Raw genomic sequence first — 21467 nt, 5'->3', positions numbered from 1 at the left:
GGTACGCCATGCACTACGCTGGCGTAATACCCTCTCCGCCAGGGTCCTAATGAGGCCCAATGACGCTTTTACTCCACTGGAGAAGACCTAGCAAGAGGGGTGTGTTTTTCGGAACCCATCCCTTCTATTCTTTGTTCTCTCGTGGCCTACCCTCAACAAAGGGGTTTACTTCCAGAAGCTAGCGCATTCGTAAACTCCAAGCGGCGCAGCGAAGTCTATGGAACCGTGACCATGCAGCAGGTGCATTAAGCGCCTCAGTTGTCTCGCTGCCTTCCTGATCTCACGACATGAAAACCATGAGCTTTCAGAACCTAGCAGACAGTGACCTGTCTGCCTTCGATCCTCTTTGCCACATCTGCTCTTGCGAAAGTCATCAGATTGTTGGATGGTTACTCAGGTCTGGCTGCCACTGAAGCCAACCGCAGCAGAGGGGTCGCTTTACCTTTGGCCTTCGCTCACCATCTCAGTCTTCCCAAGAGAGGCAAAAGGGCATTTCTGTCCCCATGCATTCTATAGACACATATTCACGTGGAGTCAACAACCCGACCTCTCTTGGTGTGACGAATCAACTTCCGGGGCACTAGTGGTCCAGGGAGGAATATCGCTTTCTAGACCATCAATCAGTCCCACACCTCTAGTACACCGGAAGGGGTCCGAACAGTGGACGGAACGTCAGGCTGGTTAGTTGCAACAGAGCGAAAAAACAATTGTGACCCACTGATAAAAGGGACTGTCCAGTCAAGGTTGTATACAAATATCTACTTTAGTATTAATACAACAGACAGTTCTAACACACTACAAAATACAACCCACCCTATAAAGGAAAACAGGGGACAGACAGTTTCACAAAGGAGAGGGATGCACTCTGGATACTGACAGGAGTGCAGTCGGTAAAGCAATCAGTCTGAACTGTTCAAGGTTATTTGGTTGCAGCAGCAAGGGAGCAAGAGGTTGTAAATGTCACTAAGGGCCTTCGGAGAAGGACCAGGGGGACAGAACCACAATGTAACTGGTGTTTGAGATGATCTTGGTACTCGACAGCATCGAGTGGCTTCCAGCATGCTTTGTAGCTCCGGCGACAGAGTTCAAGAGGGACGACAGATGCGGATATCAGTTGGCAGGCAGTTTGGTAAGCGAGGCTGGGCGGACGGCTGCAGGCTGCCCTACCCGGCGGCTCGGGGTGAAGAATCGTTGTCTGTGTGCTGGTTGGTGGATCTGGAACGCTGGTCGAGGGTTCTCAGACGGCTTTAGTGACTGCAGCGTGAGAACAGCCACAGTGGTGCAGCCGGTCGCAGTTTGAGAGCTCGACTGCTTCGAAAAAGTCCTTAAAAGATGGACGCTGGTTGATGCTTGTTGTGGCACTCCTCCGAGCTTCTTCTCAATGCTTGGGTCGACGTTTAAGGCGGCCGACCCAAAGCTGAGAAGAGTGTTTGCCGGCAACGGCCTTGTCCTTTGTTCAGAGACTCTCTGGCACTTCCCACCTAGGAAGCTTGCTGGCTTAACCTAGCAGGGCACGCTGTGTGCTGGCTGGGTACCGGTTCTGGTGCTGCTTGATGGATCCTCTGAGTCGGGTATCTCCCTCTGTTCCCTGGGAGATGTTTTGGGAGGTATTTTGCTTCCCTCTTGGAAATCCTGGACTTCCTTCACTGGCGGAAGCCGTGAGGCAGACTGTACCATCACTGAGGGTCCGAATGAGTCCTTCTTCGTACTCCTTTTGAAGTCGTCGGATGATCTGCTTAGTGAGGGGCTCGGCCCTCTTTTAAAGCCAAATGGGCCCCAGTGATTGGAGCATGCTAAGCCTACCTTAAAGACCCAATCCTGGGTCCCCACCACCAATCTTCTGTCATGCGTAAGGTCATGACCAGAGTGCTTTGCAACAGGAAAGGTAAGGGGTGACAACATGTACTACTAAGCCGCACCCATCTTCCTGTCTCCTGTGGATCAAAGTGGCTCTCTGGTTAATTGAGCTCGAGAACAGACTGTCTGCATCAAATCACATATATCTTCCCTCTGAAAGGGGGTGGCCCTGCAGCGGTTGCCTACTGTAAACAGTTGTTCCACACATGACATTCAATGGCCTTCATACAGAGGGGTGGGAGCTAGCTTCAAGCTGACACATTGCATATGAAAAAGGTGTTGGGGTTTCCTGCCCTGTGTTAGTTCTGTGAACAGGCCTCTTGACAGGCCTGCTTCACTTAACTCTCATCAGTATGCGCTGCCATCAGAGAGAACCTAACAATAGGCAGGGCATATCGATGGAGCCTTTGCTATTTTAAGTAGGCTGACCAGGGCCGGAGGAAGGCGTTGCCTTCCCCCTTCAGAGATGCTTTGATGTACCCATGGCTGTCACATTGCAGCTAAATGTGACAGGAGGACCGCACCGGTAGACTGTGTCCCCCAGAGTGCACTTGACTATGTGTTTGTTGTGCAGTGTCCATTGGGAAATGTGTGTGGAATAGCCCCACACATTTCCAGGAGGTTTACCTACCAACATTCCATTTCTTTTTTAAAAGTATCAAACCAGCCCAGGCAGAGCGCACACTCCCCGTGCGGATGGTCTAATTCCTCACTCTTGGTCAGGTTCTTCAATTCCTACCAGTCAAGTGGTCTCTTCTGTCTGTGTCTGCACTTCATTTGCACAGCAAACAGGCATGTCTTTCCCATGGCAACAGTGTCTTCTCCAAGCTGCACACACAGACAGCCGTTTCTCAGGCTAAATGTTCTCTTCTGACCTCAGTGGCAGAGCCACACTAAGCAGATGGCTCTGCAAAGGCCCAGGGGCTACAGCAAAAAGCCTGAACAGGGCAAGGCCGCTTCATTTTTGGCAGTGGAGTGGAAGTAGAATTGCAGGGTCCGCCCTATGAGACAGGGTACAAGACGTGAATTACATAGGACCTTTTCACTTTTCCCAGATTCCCCTGCAAAATCGGGTCTATTTTCAAGGACAAGCGCAATTATCACAAACAGGTAGGTATGTGATGGCATGGAAATGTATCGAAATTGTAATGGTTTGGTCAACAGTTGGAACGCTCAGAGACAAATTGATTCACTTCTTGTCAATGTCCTGGCTGCACTGCAGAAACAGCTGGTCGTCCTGGTGGAGCATCACTTCACCTGTCCCCAAAGGAGCCCATTTCTCGATGCTGTCCTCGCTCCTGTGCAATCCTCCAATGGCTCTTTGCATTCTCAAGCCTCTCCCATGTTGCCTTGGCAGCGGCCTGCCCAATAATCTCTCAGGAGGGCGGGGTCACTTGCCAACAGGCCACCGATCATGCTAAGGGAAAGAGCGCACAGGTAGCAGCCTGCTCATTTGCATGTTTACTCCCAGAATCCTATGCATACCTTGCTACTATATTTGCTGTCAGTTTGGTGAGCGCAAGATGATACAGGTGTTCACCTCAACAAATCTCGGCACTGGAATCCAGGCGGTTTTATGAGTTTGACAAAGGATGCTCAGGATGGAGCTTGCTGGGATCAGTGCAAGTTAAATGGGAATCCATTCCCGGGGCGCACGGGCCTCTGGGTCAGGTGCTTTAGCTTTGCGCAGTGGCAGTATCGTAGCTCATGAGGTTTAACCGAGGCGCGATTATTGCTTATTGAAAACTTTACCCAATACCCCGCCATGACAGCTTGAAATATAGCTGGAATTGGTAATTTTTGAAAGTCTCTACAGAGGCTGAACCGATTTGTTTGAAAAGGAGACAATGACGCTTTTACTCCACTGGAGAAGACCTAGCAAGAGGGGTGTGTTTTTCGGAACCCATCCCTTCTATTCTTTGTTCTCTCGTGGCCTACCCTCAACAAAGGGGTTTACTTCCAGAAGCTAGCGCATTCGTAAACTCCAAGCGGCGCAGCGAAGTCTATGGAACCGTGACCATGCAGCAGGTGCATTAAGCGCCTCAGTTGTCTCGCTGCCTTCCTGATCTCACGACATGAAAACCATGAGCTTTCAGAACCTAGCAGACAGTGACCTGTCTGCCTTCGATCCTCTTTGCCACATCTGCTCTTGCGAAAGTCATCAGATTGTTGGATGGTTACTCAGGGAGGTCTGGCTGCCACTGAAGCCAACCGCAGCAGAGGGGTCACTTTACCTTTGGCCTTCGCTCACCATCTCAGTCTTCCCAAGAGAGGCAAAAGGGCATTTCTGTCCCCATGCATTCTATAGACACATATTCACGTGGAGTCAACAACCCGACCTCTCTTGGTGTGACGAATCAACTTCCGGGGCACTAGTGGTCCAGGGAGGAATATCGCTTTCTAGACCATCAATCAGTCCCACACCTCTAGTACACCGGAAGGGGTCCGAACAGTGGACGGAACGTCAGGCTGGTTAGTTGCAACAGAGCGAAAAAACAATTGTGACCCACTGATAAAAGGGACTGTCCAGTCAAGGTTGTATACAAATATCTACTTTAGTATTAATACAACAGACAGTTCTAACACACTACAAAATACAACCCACCCTATAAAGGAAAACAGGGGACAGACAGTTTCACAAAGGAGAGGGATGCACTCTGGATACTGACAGGAGTGCAGTCGGTAAAGCAATCAGTCTGAACTGTTCAAGGTTATTTGGTTGCAGCAGCAAGGGAGCAAGAGGTCGTAAATGTCACTAAGGGCCTTCGGAGAAGGACCAGGGGGACAGAACCACAATGTAACTGGTGTTTGAGATGATCTTGGTACTCGACAGCATCGAGTGGCTTCCAGCATGCTTTGTAGCTCCGGCGACAGAGTTCAAGAGGGACGACAGATGCGGATATCAGTTGGCAGGCAGTTTGGTAAGCGAGGCTGGGCGGACGGCTGCAGGCTGCCCTACCCGGCGGCTCGGGGTGAAGAATCGTTGTCTGTGTGCTGGTTGGTGGATCTGGAACGCTGGTCGAGGGTTCTCAGACAGCTTTAGTGACTGCAGCGTGAGAACAGCCACAGTGGTGCAGCCGGTCGCAGTTTGAGAGCTCGACTGCTTCGAAAAAGTCCTTAAAAGATGGACGCTGGTTGATGCTTGTTGTGGCACTCCTCCGAGCTTCTTCTCAATGCTTGGGTCGACGTTTAAGGCGGCCGACCCAAAGCTGAGAAGAGTGTTTGCCGGCAACGGCCTTGTCCTTTGTTCAGAGACTCTCTGGCACTTCCCACCTAGGAAGCTTGCTGGCTTAACCTAGCAGGGCACGCTGTGTGCTGGCTGGGTACCGGTTCTGGTGCTGCTTGATGGATCCTCTGAGTCGGGTATCTCCCTCTGTTCCCTGGGAGATGTTTTGGGAGGTATTTTGCTTCCCTCTTGGAAATCCTGGACTTCCTTCACTGGCGGAAGCCGTGAGGCAGACTGTACCATCACCGAGGGTCCGAATGAGTCCTTCTTCGTACTCCTTTTGAAGTCGTCGGATGATCTGCTTAGTGAGGGGCTCAGCCCTCTTTTAAAGCCAAATGGGCCCCAGTGATTGGAGCATGCTAAGCCTACCTTAAAGACCCAATCCTGGGTCCCCACCACCAATCTTCTGTCATGCGTAAGGTCATGACCAGAGTGCTTTGCAACAGGAAAGGTAAGGGGTGACAACATGTACTACTAAGCCGCACCCATCTTCCTGTCTCCTGTGGATCAAAGTGGCTCTCTGGTTAATTGAGCTCGAGAACAGACTGTCTGCATCAAATCACATATATCTTCCCTCTGAAAGGGGGTGGCCCTGCAGCGGTTGCCTACTGTAAACAGTTGTTCCACACATGACATTCAATGGCCTTCATACAGAGGGGTGGGAGCTAGCTTCAAGCTGACACATTGCATATGAAAAAGGTGTTGGGGTTTCCTGCCCTGTGTTAGTTCTGTGAACAGGCCTCTTGGCAGGCCTGCTTCACTTAACTCTCATCAGTATGCGCTGCCATCAGAGAGAACCTAACAATAGGCAGGGCATATCGATGGAGCCTTTGCTATTTTAAGTAGGCTGACCAGGGCCGGAGGAAGGCGTTGCCTTCCCCCTTCAGAGATGCTTTGATGTACCCATGGCTGTCACATTGCAGCTAAATGTGACAGGAGGACCGCACCGGTAGACTGTGTCCCCCAGAGTGCACTTGACTATGTGTTTGTTGTGCAGTGTCCATTGGGAAATGTGTGCGGAATAGCCCCACACATTTCCAGGAGGTTTACCTACCAACATTCCATTTCTTTTTTAAAAGTATCAAACCAGCCCAGGCGGAGCGCACACTCCCCGTGCGGATGGTCTAATTCCTCACTCTTGGTCAGGTTCTTCAATTCCTACCAGTCAAGTGGTCTCTTCTGTCTGTGTCTGCACTTCATTTGCACAGCAAACAGGCATGTCTTTCCCATGGCAACAGTGTCTTCTCCAAGCTGCACACACAGACAGCCGTTTCTCAGGCTAAATGTTCTCTTCTGACCTCAGTGGCAGAGCCACACTAAGCAGATGGCTCTGCAAAGGCCCAGGGGCTACAGCAAAAAGCCTGAACAGGGCAAGGCCGCTTCATTTTTGGCAGTGGAGTGGAAGTAGAATTGCAGGGTCCGCCCTATGAGACAGGGTACAAGACGTGAATTACATAGGACCTTTTCACTTTTCCCAGAGTCCCCTGCAAAATCGGGTCTATTTTCAAGGACAAGTGCAATTATCACAAACAGGTAGGTATGTGATGGCATGGAAATGTATCGAAATTGTAATGGTTTGGTCAACAGTTGGAACGCTCAGAGACAAATTGATTCACTTCTTGTCAATGTCCTGGCTGCACTGCAGAAACAGCTGGTCGTCCTGGTGGAGCATCACTTCACCTGTCCCCAAAGGAGCCCATTTCTCGATGCTGTCCTCGCTCCTGTGCAATCCTCCAATGGCTCTTTGCATTCTCAAGCCTCTCCCATGTTGCCTTGGCAGCGGCCTGCCCAATAATCTCTCAGGAGGGCGGGGTCACTTGCCAACAGGCCACCGATCATGCTAAGGGAAAGAGCGCACAGGTAGCAGCCTGCTCATTTGCATGTTTACTCCCAGAATCCTATGCCTACCTTGCTACTATATTTGCTGTCAGTTTGGTGAGCGCAAGATGATACAGGTGTTCACCTCAACAAATCTCGGCACTGGAATCCAGGCGGTTTTATGAGTTTGACAAAGGATGCTCAGGATGGAGCTTGCTGGGATCAGTGCAAGTTAAATGGGAATCCATTCCCGGGGCGCACGGGCCTCTGGGTCAGGTGCTTTAGCTTTGCGCAGTGGCAGTATCGTAGCTCATGAGGTTTAACCGAGGCGTGATTATTGCTTATTGAAAACTTTACCCAATACCCCGCCATGACAGCTTGAAATATAGCTGGAATTGGTAATTTTTGACAGTCTCTACGGAGGCTGAACCGATTTGTTTGAAAAGGAGACAATGACGCTTTTACTCCACTGGAGAAGACCTAGCAAGAGGGGTGTGTTTTTCGGAACCCATCCCTTCTATTCTTTGTTCTCTCGTGGCCTACCCTCAACAAAGGGGTTTACTTCCAGAAGCTAGCGCATTCGTAAACTCCAAGCGGCGCAGCGAAGTCTATGGAACCGTGACCATGCAGCAGGTGCATTAAGCGCCTCAGTTGTCTCGCTGCCTTCCTGATCTCACGACATGAAAACCATGAGCTTTCAGAACCTAGCAGACAGTGACCTGTCTGCCTTCGATCCTCTTTGCCACATCTGCTCTTGCGAAAGTCATCAGATTGTTGGATGGTTACTCAGGGAGGTCTGGCTGCCACTGAAGCCAACCGCAGCAGAGGGGTCGCTTTACCTTTGGCCTTCGCTCACCATCTCAGTCTTCCCAAGAGAGGCAAAAGGGCATTTCTGTCCCCATGCATTCTATAGACACATATTCACGTGGAGTCAACAACCCGACCTCTCTTGGTGTGACGAATCAACTTGCGGGGCACTAGTGGTCCAGGGAGGAATATCGCTTTCTAGACCATCAATCAGTCCCACACCTCTAGTACACCGTAAGGGGTCCGAACAGTGGACGGAACGTCAGGCTGGTTAGTTGCAACAGAGCGAAAAAACAATTGTGACCCACTGATAAAAGGGACTGTCCAGTCAAGGTTGTATACAAATATCTACTTTAGTATTAATACAACAGACAGTTCTAACACACTACAAAATACAACCCACCCTATAAAGGAAAACAGGGGACAGACAGTTTCACAAAGGAGAGGGATGCACTCTGGATACTGACAGGAGTGCAGTCGGTAAAGCAATCAGTCTGAACTGTTCAAGGTTATTTGGTTGCAGCAGCAAGGGAGCAAGAGGTCGTAAATGTCACTAAGGGCCTTCGGAGAAGGACCAGGGGGACAGAACCACAATGTAACTGGTGTTTGAGATGATCTTGGTACTCGACAGCATCGAGTGGCTTCCAGCATGCTTTGTAGCTCCGGCGACAGAGTTCAAGAGGGACGACAGATGCGGATATCAGTTGGCAGGCAGTTTGGTAAGCGAGGCTGGGCGGACGGCTGCAGGCTGCCCTACCCGGCGGCTCGGGGTGAAGAATCGTTGTCTGTGTGCTGGTTGGTGGATCTGGAACGCTGGTCGAGGGTTCTCAGACGGCTTTAGTGACTGCAGCGTGAGAACAGCCACAGTGGTGCAGCCGGTCGCAGTTTGAGAGCTCGACTGCTTCGAAAAAGTCCTTAAAAGATGGACGCTGGTTGATGCTTGTTGTGGCACTCTTCCGAGCTTCTTCTCAATGCTTGGGTCGACGTTTAAGGCGGCCGACCCAAAGCTGAGAAGAGTGTTTGCCGGCAACGGCCTTGTCCTTTGTTCAGAGACTCTCTGGCACTTCCCACCTAGGAAGCTTGCTGGCTTAACCTAGCAGGGCACGTTGTGTGCTGGCTGGGTACCGGTTCTGGTGCTGCTTGATGGATCCTCTGAGTCGGGTATCTCCCTCTGTTCCCTGGGAGATGTTTTTGGAGGTATTTTGCTTCCCTCTTGGAAATCCTGGACTTCCTTCACTGGCGGAAGCCGTGAGGCAGACTGTACCATCACCGAGGGTCCGAATGAGTCCTTCTTCGTACTCCTTTTGAAGTCGTCGGATGATCTGCTTAGTGAGGGGCTCAGCCCTCTTTTAAAGCCAAATGGGCCCCAGTGATTGGAGCATGCTAAGCCTACCTTAAAGACCCAATCCTGGGTCCCCACCACCAATCTTCTGTCATGCGTAAGGTCATGACCAGAGTGCTTTGCAACAGGAAAGGTAAGGGGTGACAACATGTACTACTAAGCCGCACCCATCTTCCTGTCTCCTGTGGATCAAAGTGGCTCTCTGGTTAATTGAGCTCGAGAACAGACTGTCTGCATCAAATCACATATATCTTCCCTCTGAAAGGGGGTGGCCCTGCAGCGGTTGCCTACTGTAAACAGTTGTTCCACACATGACATTCAATGGCCTTCATACAGAGGGGTGGGAGCTAGCTTCAAGCTGACACATTGCATATGAAAAAGGTGTTGGGGTTTCCTGCCCTGTGTTAGTTCTGTGAACAGGCCTCTTGGCAGGCCTGCTTCACTTAACTCTCATCAGTATGCGCTGCCATCAGAGAGAACCTAACAATAGGCAGGGCATATCGATGGAGCCTTTGCTATTTTAAGTAGGCTGACCAGGGCCGGAGGAAGGCGTTGCCTTCCCCCTTCAGAGATGCTTTGATGTACCCATGGCTGTCACATTGCAGCTAAATGTGACAGGAGGACCGCACCGGTAGACTGTGTCCCCCAGAGTGCACTTGACTATGTGTTTGTTGTGCAGTGTCCATTGGGAAATGTGTGCGGAATAGCCCCACACATTTCCAGGAGGTTTACCTACCAACATTCCATTTCTTTTTTAAAAGTATCAAACCAGCCCAGGCGGAGCGCACACTCCCCGTGCGGATGGTCTAATTCCTCACTCTTGGTCAGGTTCTTCAATTCCTACCAGTCAAGTGGTCTCTTCTGTCTGTGTCTGCACTTCATTTGCACAGCAAACAGGCATGTCTTTCCCATGGCAACAGTGTCTTCTCCAAGCTGCACACACAGACAGCCGTTTCTCAGGCTAAATGTTCTCTTCTGACCTCAGTGGCAGAGCCACACTAAGCAGATGGCTCTGCAAAGGCCCAGGGGCTACAGCAAAAAGCCTGAACAGGGCAAGGCCGCTTCATTTTTGGCAGTGGAGTGGAAGTAGAATTGCAGGGTCCGCCCTATGAGACAGGGTACAAGACGTGAATTACATAGGACCTTTTCACTTTTCCCAGAGTCCCCTGCAAAATCGGGTCTATTTTCAAGGACAAGTGCAATTATCACAAACAGGTAGGTATGTGATGGCATGGAAATGTATCGAAATTGTAATGGTTTGGTCAACAGTTGGAACGCTCAGAGACAAATTGATTCACTTCTTGTCAATGTCCTGGCTGCACTGCAGAAACAGCTGGTCGTCCTGGTGGAGCATCACTTCACCTGTCCCCAAAGGAGCCCATTTCTCGATGCTGTCCTCGCTCCTGTGCAATCCTCCAATGGCTCTTTGCATTCTCAAGCCTCTCCCATGTTGCCTTGGCAGCGGCCTGCCCAATAATCTCTCAGGAGGGCGGGGTCACTTGCCAACAGGCCACCGATCATGCTAAGGGAAAGAGCGCACAGGTAGCAGCCTGCTCATTTGCATGTTTACTCCCAGAATCCTATGCATACCTTGCTACTATATTTGCTGTCAGTTTGGTGAGCGCAAGATGATACAGGTGTTCACCTCAACAAATCTCGGCACTGGAATCCAGGCGGTTTTATGAGTTTGACAAAGGATGCTCAGGATGGAGCTTGCTGGGATCAGTGCAAGTTAAATGGGAATCCATTCCCGGGGCGCACGGGCCTCTGGGTCAGGTGCTTTAGCTTTGCGCAGTGGCAGTATCGTAGCTCATGAGGTTTAACCGAGGCGCGATTATTGCTTATTGAAAACTTTACCCAATACCCCGCCATGACAGCTTGAAATATAGCTGGAATTGGTAATTTTTGACAGTCTCTACGGAGGCTGAACCGATTTGTTTGAAAAGGAGACAATGACGCTTTTACTCCACTGGAGAAGACCTAGCAAGAGGGGTGTGTTTTTCGGAACCCATCCCTTCTATTCTTTGTTCTCTCGTGGCCTACCCTCAACAAAGGGGTTTACTTCCAGAAGCTAGAGCATTCGTAAACTCCAAGCGGCGCAGCGAAGTCTATGGAACCGTGACCATGCAGCAGGTGCATTAAGCGCCTCAGTTGTCTCGCTGCCTTCCTGATCTCACGACATGAAAACCATGAGCTTTCAGAACCTAGCAGACAGTGACCTGTCTGCCTTCGATCCTCTTTGCCACATCTGCTCTTGCGAAAGTCATCAGATTGTTGGATGGTTACTCAGGGAGGTCTGGCTGCCACTGAAGCCAACCGCAGCAGAGGGGTCGCTTTACCTTTGGCCTTCGCTCACCATCTCAGTCTTCCCAAGAGAGGCAAAAGGGCATTTCTGTCCCCATGCATTCTATAGACACATATTCACGTGGAGTCAACAACCCGACTTCTCTTGGTGTGACGAATCAACTTCCGGGGCACTAGTGGTCCAGGGAGGAATATCGCTTTCTAGACCATCAATCAGTCCCACACCTCTAGTACACCGGAAGGGGTCCGAACAGTGGACGGAACGTCAGGCTGGTTAGTTGCAACAGAGCGAAAAAACAATTGTGACCCACTGATAAAAGGGACTGTCCAGTCAAGGTTGTATACAAATATCTACTTTAGTATTAATACAACAGACAGTTCTAACACACTACAAAATACAACCCACCCTATAAAGGAAAACAGGGGACAGACAGTTTCACAAAGGAGAGGGATGCACTCTGGATACTGACAGGAGTGCAGTCGGTAAAGCAATCAGTCTGAACTGTTCAAGGTTATTTGGTTGCAGCAGCAAGGGAGCAAGAGGTCGTAAATGTCACTAAGGGCCTTCGGAGAAGAACCAGGGGACAGAACCACAATGTAACTGGTGTTTGAGATGATCTTGGTACTCGACAGCATCGAGTGGCTTCCAGCATGCTTTGTAGCTCCGGCGACAGAGTTCAAGAGGGACGACAGATGCGGATATCAGTTGGCAGGCAGTTTGGTAAGCGAGGCTGGGCGGACGGCTGCAGGCTGCCCTACCCGGCGGCTCGGGGTGAAGAATCGTTGTCTGTGTGCTGGTTGGTGGATCTGGAACGCTGGTCGAGGGTTCTCAGACGGCTTTAGTGACTGCAGCGTGAGAACAGCCACAGTGGTGCAGCCGGTCGCAGTTTGAGAGCTCGACTGCTTCGAAAAAGTCCTTAAAAGATGGACGCTGGTTGATGCTTGTTGTGGTACTCCTCCGAGCTTCTTCTCAATGCTTGGGTCGACGTTTAAGGCGGCCGACCCAAAGCTGAGAAGAGTGTTTGCCGGCAACGGCCTTGTCCTTTGTTCAGAGACTCTCTGGCACTTCCCACCTAGGAAGCTTGCTGGCTTAACCTAGCAGGGCACGCTGTGTGCTGGCTGGGTACCGGTTCTGGTGCTGCTTGATGGATCCTCTGAGTCGGGTATCTCCCTCTGTTCCCTGGGAGATGTTTTGGGAGGTATTTTGCTTCCCTCTTGGAAATCCTGGACTTCCTTCACTGGCGGAAGCCGTGAGGCAGACTGTACCATCACAGAGGGTCCGAATGAGTCCTTCTTCGTACTCCTTTTGAAGTCGTCGGATGATCTGCTTAGTGAGGGGCTCAGCCCTCTTTTAAAGCCAAATGGGCCCCAGTGATTGGAGCATGCTAAGCCTACCTTAAAGACCCAATCCTGGGTCCCCACCACCAATTTTCTGTCATGCGTAAGGTCATGACCAGAGTGCTTTGCAACAGGAAAGGTAAGGGGTGACAACATGTACTACTAAGCCGCACCCATCTTCCTGTCTCCTGTGGATAAAAGTGGCTCTCTGGTTGATTGAGCTCGAGAACAGACTGTCTGCATCAAATCACATATATCTTCCCTCTGAAAGGGGGTGGCCCTGCAGCGGTTGCCTACTGTAAACAGTTGTTCCACACATGACATTCAATGGCCTTCATACAGAGGGGTGGGAGCTAGCTTCAAGCTGACACATTGCATATGAAAAAGGTGTTGGGGTTTCCTGCCCTGTGTTAGTTCTGTGAACAGGCCTCTTGGCAGGCCTGCTTCACTTAACTCTCATCAGTATGCGCTGCCATCAGAGAGAACCTAACAATAGGCAGGGCATATCGATGGAGCCTTTGCTATTTTAAGTAGGCTGACCAGGGCCGGAGGAAGGCGTTGCCTTCCCCCTTCAGAGATGCTTTGATGTACCCATGGCTGTCACATTGCAGCTAAATGTGACAGGAGGACCGCACCGGTAGACTGTGTCCCCCAGAGTGCACTTGACTATGTGTTTGTTGTGCAGTGTCCATTGGGAAATGTGTGCGGAATAGCCCCACACATTTCCAGGAGGTTTACCTACCAACATTCCATTTCTTTTTTAAAAGTATCAAACCAGCCCAGGCGGAGCGCACACTCCCCGTGCGGATGGTCTAATTCCTCACTCTTGGTCAGGTTCTTCAATTCCTACCAGTCAAGTGGTCTCTTCTGTCTGTGTCTGCACTTCATTTGCACAGCAAACAGGCATGTCTTTCCCATGGCAACAGTGTCTTCTCCAAGCTGCACACACAGACAGCCGTTTCTCAGGCTAAATGTTCTCTTCTGACCTCAGTGGCAGAGCCACACTAAGCAGATGGCTCTGCAAAAGCCCAGGGGCTACAGCAAAAAGCCTGAACAGGGCAAGGCCGCTTCATTTTTGGCAGTGGAGTGGAAGTAGAATTACAGGGTCCGTCCTATGAGACAGGGTACAAGACGTGTATTACATAGGACCTTTTCACTTTTCCCAGAGTCCCCTGCAAAATCGGGTCTATTTTCAAGGACAAGTGCAATTATCACAAACAGGTAGGTATGTGATGGCATGGAAATGTATCGAAATTGTAATGGTTTGGTCAACAGTTGGAACGCTCAGAGACAAATTGATTCACTTCTTGTCAATGTCCTGGCTGCACTGCAGAAACAGCTGGTCGTCCTGGTGGAGCATCACTTCACCTGTCCCCAAAGGAGCCCATTTCTCGATGCTGTCCTCGCTCCTGTGCAATCCTCCAATGGCTCTTTGCATTCTCAAGCCTCTCCCATGTTGCCTTGGCAGCGGCCTGCCCAATAATCTCTCAGGAGGGCGGGGTCACTTGCCAACAGGCCACCGATCATGCTAACGGAAAGAGCGTACAGGTAGCAGCCTGCTCATTTGCATGTTTACTCCCAGAATCCTATGCATACCTTGCTACTATATTTGCTGTCAGTTTGGTGAGCGCAAGATGATACAGGTGTTCACCTCAACAAATCTCGGCACTGGAATCCAGGCGGTTTTATGAGTTTGACAAAGGATGCTCAGGATGGAGCTTGCTGGGATCAGTGCAAGTTAAATGGGAATCCATTCCCGGGGCGCACGGGCCTCTGGGTCAGGTGCTTTAGCTTTGCGCAGTGGCAGTATCGTAGCTCATGAGGTTTAACCGAGGCGCGATTATTGCTTATTGAAAACTTTACCCAATACCCCGCCATGACAGCTTGAAATATAGCTGGAATTGGTAATTTTTGAAAGTCTCTACAGAGGCTGAACCGATTTGTTTGAAAAGGAGACAATGACGCTTTTACTCCACTGGAGAAGACCTAGCAAGAGGGGTGTGTTTTTCGGAACCCATCCCTTCTATTCTTTGTTCTCTCGTGGCCTACCCTCAACAAAGGGGTTTACTTCCAGAAGCTAGCGCATTCGTAAACTCCAAGCGGCGCAGCGAAGTCTATGGAACCGTGACCATGCAGCAGGTGCATTAAGCGCCTCAGTTGTCTCGCTGCCTTCCTGATCTCACGACATGAAAACCATGAGCTTTCAGAACCTAGCAGACAGTGACCTGTCTGCCTTCGATCCTCTTTGCCACATCTGCTCTTGCGAAAGTCATCAGATTGTTGGATGGTTACTCAGGGAGGTCTGGCTGCCACTGAAGCCAACCGCAGCAGAGGGGTCGCTTTACCTTTGGCCTTCGCTCACCATCTCAGTCTTCCCAAGAGAGGCAAAAGGGCATTTCTGTCCCCATGCATTCTATAGACACATATTCACGTGGAGTCAACAACCCGACCTCTCTTGGTGTGACGAATCAACTTCCGGGGCACTAGTGCTCCAGGGAGGAATATCGCTTTCTAGACCATCAATCAGTCCCACACCTCTAGTACACCGGAAGGGGTCCGAACAGTGGACGGAACGTCAGGCTGGTTAGTTGCAACAGAGCGAAAAAACAATTGTGACCCACTGATAAAAGGGACTGTCCAGTCAAGGTTGTATACAAATATCTACTTTAGTATTAATACAACAGACAGTTCTAGCACACTACAAAATACAACCCACCCTATAAAGGAAAAAAGGGGACAGACAGTTTCACAAAGGAGAGGGATGCACTCTGGATACTGACAGGAGTGCAGTCGGTAAAGCAATCAGTCTGAACTGTTCAAGGTTATTTGGTTGCAGCAGCAAGGGAGCAAGAGGTCGTAAATGTCACTAAGGGCCTTCGGAGAAGAACCAGGGGACAGAACCACAATGTAACTGGTGTTTGAGATGATCTTGGTACTCGACAGCATCGAGTGGCTTCCAGCATGCTTTGTAGCTCCGGCGACAGAGTTCAAGAGGGACGACAGATGCGGATATCAGTTGGCAGGCAGTTTGGTAAGCGAGGCTGGGCGGACGGCTGCAGGCTGCCCTACCCGGCGGCTCGGGGTGAAGAATCGTTGTCTGTGTGCTGGTTGGTGGATCTGGAACGCTGGTCGAGGGTTCTCAGACGGCTTTAGTGACTGCAGCGTGAGAACAGCCACAGTGGTGCAGCCGGTCGCAGTTTGAGAGCTCGACTGCTTCGAAAAAGGCCTTAAAAGATGGACGCTGGTTGATGCTTGTTGTGGCACTCCTCCGAGCTTCTTCTCAATGCTTGGGTCGAGGTTTAAGGCGGCCGACCCAAAGCTGAGAAGAGTGTTTGCCGGCAACGGCCTTGTCCTTTGTTCAGAGACTCTCTGGCACTTCCCACCTAGAAAGCTTTCTGGCTTAACCTAGCAGGGCACGCTGTGTGCTGGCTGGGTACCGGCTCTGGTGCTGCTTGATGGATCCTCTGAGTCGGGTATCTCCCTCTGTTCCCTGGGAGATGTTTTGGGAGGTATTTTGCTTCCCTCTTGGAAATCCTGGACTTCCTTCACTGGCGGAAGCCGTGAGGCAGACTGTACCATCACAGAGGGTCCGAATGAGTCCTTCTTCGTACTCCTTTTGAAGTCGTCGGATGATCTGCTTAGTGAGGGGCTCAGCCCTCTTTTAAAGCCAAATGGGCCCCAGTGATTGGAGCATGCTAAGCCTACCTTAAAGACCCAATCCTGGGTCCCCACCACCAATCTTCTGTCATGCGTAAGGTCATGACCAGAGTGCTTTGCAACAGGAAAGGTAAGGGGTGACAACATGTACTACTAAGCCGCACCCATCTTCCTGTCTCCTGTGGATAAAAGTGGCTCTCTGGTTAATTGAGCTCGAGAACAGACTGTCTGCATCAAATCACATATATCTTCCCTCTGAAAGGGGGTGGCCCTGCAGCGGTTGCCTACTGTAAACAGTTGTTCCACACATGACATTCAATGGCCTTCATACAGAGGGGTGGGAGCTAGCTTCAAGCTGACACATTGCATATGAAAAAGGTGTTGGGGTTTCCTGCCCTGTGTTAGTTCTGTGAACAGGCCTCTTGGCAGGCCTGCTTCACTTAACTCTCATCAGTATGCGCTGCCATCAGAGAGAGCCTAACAATAGGCAGGGCATATCGATGGAGCCTTTGCTATTTTAAGTAGGCTGACCAGGGCCGGAGGAAGGCGTTGCCTTCCCCCTTCAGAGATGCTTTGATGTACCCATGGCTGTCACATTGCAGCTAAATGTGACAGGAGGACCGCACCGGTAGACTGTGTCCCCCAGAGTGCACTTGACTATGTGTTTGTTGTGCAGTGTCCATTGGGAAATGTGTGCGGAATAGCCCCACACATTTCCAGGAGGTTTACCTACCAACATTCCATTTCTTTTTTAAAAGTATCAAACCAGCCCAGGCGGAGCGCACACTCCCCGTGCGGATGGTCTAATTCCTCACTCTTGGTCAGGTTCTTCAATTCCTACCAGTCAAGTGGTCTCTTCTGTCTGTGTCTGCACTTCATTTGCACAGCAAACAGGCATGTCTTTCCCATGGCAACAGTGTCTTCTCCAAGCTGCACACACAGACAGCCGTTTCTCAGGCTAAATGTTCTCTTCTGACCTCAGTGGCAGAGCCACACTAAGCAGATGGCTCTGCAAAAGCCCAGGGGCTACAGCAAAAAGCCTGAACAGGGCAAGGCCGCTTCATTTTTGGCAGTGGAGTGGAAGTAGAATTACAGGGTCCGTCCTATGAGACAGGGTACAAGACGTGTATTACATAGGACCTTTTCACTTTTCCCAGAGTCCCCTGCAAAATCGGGTCTATTTTCAAGGACAAGTGCAATTATCACAAACAGGTAGGTATGTGATGGCATGGAAATGTATCGAAATTGTAATGGTTTGGTCAACAGTTGGAACGCTCAGAGACAAATTGATTCACTTCTTGTCAATGTCCTGGCTGCACTGCAGAAACAGCTGGTCGTCCTGGTGGAGCATCACTTCACCTGTCCCCAAAGGAGCCCATTTCTCGATGCTGTCCTCGCTCCTGTGCAATCCTCCAATGGCTCTTTGCATTCTCAAGCCTCTCCCATGTTGCCTTGGCAGCGGCCTGCCCAATAATCTCTCAGGAGGGCGGGGTCACTTGCCAACAGGCCACCGATCATGCTAACGGAAAGAGCGCACAGGTAGCAGCCTGCTCATTTGCATGTTTACTCCCAGAATCCTATGCATACCTTGCTACTATATTTGCTGTCAGTTTGGTGAGCGCAAGATGATACAGGTGTTCACCTCAACAAATCTCGGCACTGGAATCCAGGCGGTTTTATGAGTTTGACAAAGGATGCTCAGGATGGAGCTTGCTGGGATCAGTGCAAGTTAAATGGGAATCCATTCCCGGGGCGCACGGGCCTCTGGGTCAGGTGCTTTAGCTTTGCGCAGTGGCAGTATCGTAGCTCATGAGGTTTAATCGAGGCGCGATTATTGCTTATTGAAAACTTTACCCAATACCCCGCCATGACAGCTTGAAATATAGCTGGAATTGGTAATTTTTGACAGTCTCTACGGAGGCTGAACCGATTTGTTTGAAAAGGAGACAATGACGCTTTTACTCCACTGGAGAAGACCTAGCAAGAGGGGTGTGTTTTTCGGAACCCATCCCTTCTATTCTTTGTTCTCTCGTGGCCTACCCTCAACAAAGGGGTTTACTTCCAGAAGCTAGCGCATTCGTAAACTCCAAGCGGCGCAGCGAAGTCTATGGAACCGTGACCATGCAGCAGGTGCATTAAGCGCCTCAGTTGTCTCGCTGCCTTCCTGATCTCACGACATGAAAACCATGAGCTTTCAGAACCTAGCAGACAGTGACCTGTCTGCCTTCGATCCTCTTTGCCACATCTGCTCTTGCGAAAGTCATCAGATTGTTGGATGGTTACTCAGGGAGGTCTGGCTGCCACTGAAGCCAACCGCAGCAGAGGGGTCGCTTTACCTTTGGCCTTCGCTCACCATCTCAGTCTTCCCAAGAGAGGCAAAAGGGCATTTCTGTCCCCATGCATTCTATAGACACATATTCACGTGGAGTCAACAACCCGACCTCTCTTGGTGTGACGAATCAACTTCCGGGGCACTAGTGGTCCAGGGAGGAATATCGCTTTCTAGACCATCAATCAGTCCCATACCTCTAGTACACCGGAAGGGGTCCGAACAGTGGACGGAACGTCAGGCTGGTTAGTTGCAACAGAGCAAAAAAACAATTGTGACCCACTGATAAAAGGGACTGTCCAGTCAAGGTTGTATACAAATATCTACTTTAGTATTAATACAACAGACAGTTCTAACACACTACAAAATACAACCCACCCTATAAAGGAAAACAGGGGACAGACAGTTTCACAAAGGAGAGGGATGCACTCTGGATACTGACAGGAGTGCAGTCGGTAAAGCAATCAGTCTGAACTGTTCAAGGTTATTTGGTTGCAGCAGCAAGGGAGCAAGAGGTCGTAAATGTCACTAAGGGCCTTCGGAGAAGGACCAGGGGGACAGAACCACAATGTAACTGGTGTTTGAGATGATCTTGGTACTCGACAGCATCGAGTGGCTTCCAGCATGCTTTGTAGCTCCGGCGACAGAGTTCAAGAGGGACGACAGATGCGGATATCAGTTGGCAGGCAGTTTGGTAAGCGAGGCTGGGCGGACGGCTGCAGGCTGCCCTACCCGGCGGCTCGGGGTGAAGAATCGTTGTCTGTGTGCTGGTTGGTGGATCTGGAACGCTGGTCGAGGGTTCTCAGACGGCTTTAGTGACTGCAGCGTGAGAACAGCCACAGTGGTGCAGCCGGTCGCAGTTTGAGAGCTCGACTGCTTTGAAAAAGTCCTTAAAAGATGGACGCTGGTTGATGCTTGTTGTGGCACTCCTCCGAGCTTCTTCTCAATGCTTGGGTCGACGTTTAAGGCGGCCGACCCAAAGCTGAGAAGAGTGTTTGCTGGCAACGGCCTTGTCCTTTGTTCAGAGACTCTCTGGCACTTCCCACCTAGGAAGCTTGCTGGCTTAACCTAGCAGGGCACGCTGTGTGCTGGCTGGGTACCGGTTCTGGTGCTGCTTGATGGATCCTCTGAGTCGGGTATCTCCCTCTGTTCCCTGGGAGATGTTTTGGGAGGTATTTTGCTTCCCTCTTGGAAATCCTGGACTTCCTTCACTGGCGGAAGCCGTGAGGCAGACTGTACCATCACAGAGGGTCCGAATGAGTCCTTCTTCGTACTCCTTTTGAAGTCGTCGGATGATCTGCTTAGTGAGGGGCTCAGCCCTCTTTTAAAGCCAAATGGGCCCCAGTGATTGGAGCATGCTAAGCCTACCTTAAAGACAGACCAATCCTGGGTCCCCACCACCAATCTTCTGTCATGCGTAAGGTCATGACCAGAGTGCTTTGCAACAGGAAAGGTAAGGGGTGACAACATGTACTACTAAGCCGCACCCATCTTCCTGTCTCCTGTGGATCAAAGTGGCTCTCTGGTTAATTGAGCTCGAGAACAGACTGTCTGCATCAAATCACATATATCTTCCCTCTGAAAGGGGGTGGCCCTGCAGCGGTTGCCTACTGTAAACAGTTGTTCCACACATGACATTCAATGGCCTTCATACAGAGGGGTGGGAGCTAGCTTCAAGCTGACACATTGCATATGAAAAAGGTGTTGGGGTTTCCTGCCCTGTGTTAGTTCTGTGAACAGGCCTCTTGGCAGGCCTGCTTCACTTAACTCTCATCAGTATGCGCTGCCATCAGAGAGAACCTAACAATAGGCAGGGCATATCGATGGAGCCTTTGCTATTTTAAGTAGGCTGACCAGGGCCGGAGGAAGGCGTTGCCTTCCCCCTTCAGAGATGCTTTGATGTACCCATGGCTGTCACATTGCAGCTAAATGTGACAGGAGGACCGCACCGGTAGACTGTGTCCCCCAGAGTGCACTTGACTATGTGTTTGTTGTGCAGTGTCCATTGGGAAATGTGTGCGGAATAGCCCCACACATTTCCAGGAGGTTTACCTACCAACATTCCATTTCTTTTTTAAAAGTATCAAACCAGCCCAGGCGGAGCGCACACTCCCCGTGCGGATGGTCTAATTCCTCACTCTTGGTCAGGTTCTTCAATTCCTACCAGTCAAGTGGTCTCTTCTGTCTGTGTCTGCACTTCATTTGCACAGCAAACAGGCATGTCTTTCCCATGGCAACAGTGTCTTCTCCAAGCTGCACACACAGACAGCCGTTTCTCAGGCTAAATGTTCTCTTCTGACCTCAGTGGCAGAGCCACACTAAGCAGATGGCTCTGCAAAGGCCCAGGGGCTACAGCAAAAAGCCTGAACAGGGCAAGGCCGCTTCATTTTTGGCAGTGGAGTGGAAGTAGAATTGCAGGGTCCGCCCTATGAGACAGGGTACAAGACGTGAATTGCATAGGACCTTTTCACTTTTCCCAGAGTCCCCTGCAAAATCGGGTCTATTTTCAAGGACAAGTGCAATTATCACAAACAGGTAGGTATGTGATGGCATGGAAATGTATCGAAATTGTAATGGTTTGGTCAACAGTTGGAACGCTCAGAGACAAATTGATTCACTTCTTGTCAATGTCCTGGCTGCACTGCAGAAACAGCTGGTCGTCCTGGTGGAGCATCACTTCACCTGTCCCCAAAGGAGCCCATTTCTCGATGCTGTCCTCGCTCCTGTGCAATCCTCCAATGGCTCTTTGCATTCTCAAGCCTCTCCCATGTTGCCTTGGCAGCGGCCTG

At 50.5% G+C, this 21467-nt stretch overlaps 1 protein-coding gene and 5 non-coding genes across 6 annotated transcripts in view; all 6 read left to right on the top strand.

Annotated features, from left to right (window-relative positions):
* Positions 1 to 14224, top strand: part of LOC138493055 (myb-related transcription factor, partner of profilin-like) — a 152063-nt gene extending 137839 nt beyond the window's left edge. The window contains exon 3 of the mRNA XM_069620284.1: positions 14161 to 14224. Coding sequence (XP_069476385.1) covers positions 14161 to 14224 — 64 coding nt within the window. The remainder of the gene's footprint in view (positions 1 to 14160) is intronic.
* Positions 3536 to 3676, top strand: LOC138496269 (U4 spliceosomal RNA). The gene has a single exon (XR_011277797.1). It is a non-coding gene; the product is annotated as a U4 spliceosomal RNA (small nuclear RNA).
* Positions 7185 to 7325, top strand: LOC138496657 (U4 spliceosomal RNA). Its single transcript, XR_011278149.1, has one exon. It is a non-coding gene; the product is annotated as a U4 spliceosomal RNA (small nuclear RNA).
* Positions 10834 to 10974, top strand: LOC138496539 (U4 spliceosomal RNA). Its single transcript, XR_011278041.1, has one exon. It is a non-coding gene; the product is annotated as a U4 spliceosomal RNA (small nuclear RNA).
* A 257-nt stretch (positions 14225 to 14481) lies between the features above and the next one.
* On the top strand, positions 14482 to 14622 carry LOC138496268 (U4 spliceosomal RNA). Its single transcript, XR_011277796.1, has one exon. It is a non-coding gene; the product is annotated as a U4 spliceosomal RNA (small nuclear RNA).
* Positions 14623 to 18129: 3507 nt separating this feature from the next.
* Positions 18130 to 18270, top strand: LOC138496727 (U4 spliceosomal RNA). Its single transcript, XR_011278212.1, has one exon. It is a non-coding gene; the product is annotated as a U4 spliceosomal RNA (small nuclear RNA).
* Positions 18271 to 21467: the final 3197 nt, after the last annotated feature.

This window comes from Ambystoma mexicanum, chromosome 10 (assembly GCF_040938575.1).
Source record: "Ambystoma mexicanum isolate Mex_15411 chromosome 10, UKY_AmexF1_1, whole genome shotgun sequence".
Classification (NCBI taxonomy): domain Eukaryota; kingdom Metazoa; phylum Chordata; class Amphibia; order Caudata; family Ambystomatidae; genus Ambystoma; species Ambystoma mexicanum.
Note: the sequence above shows the minus strand (reverse complement) of the source record. Positions and strands in the feature narration are given on the sequence as shown.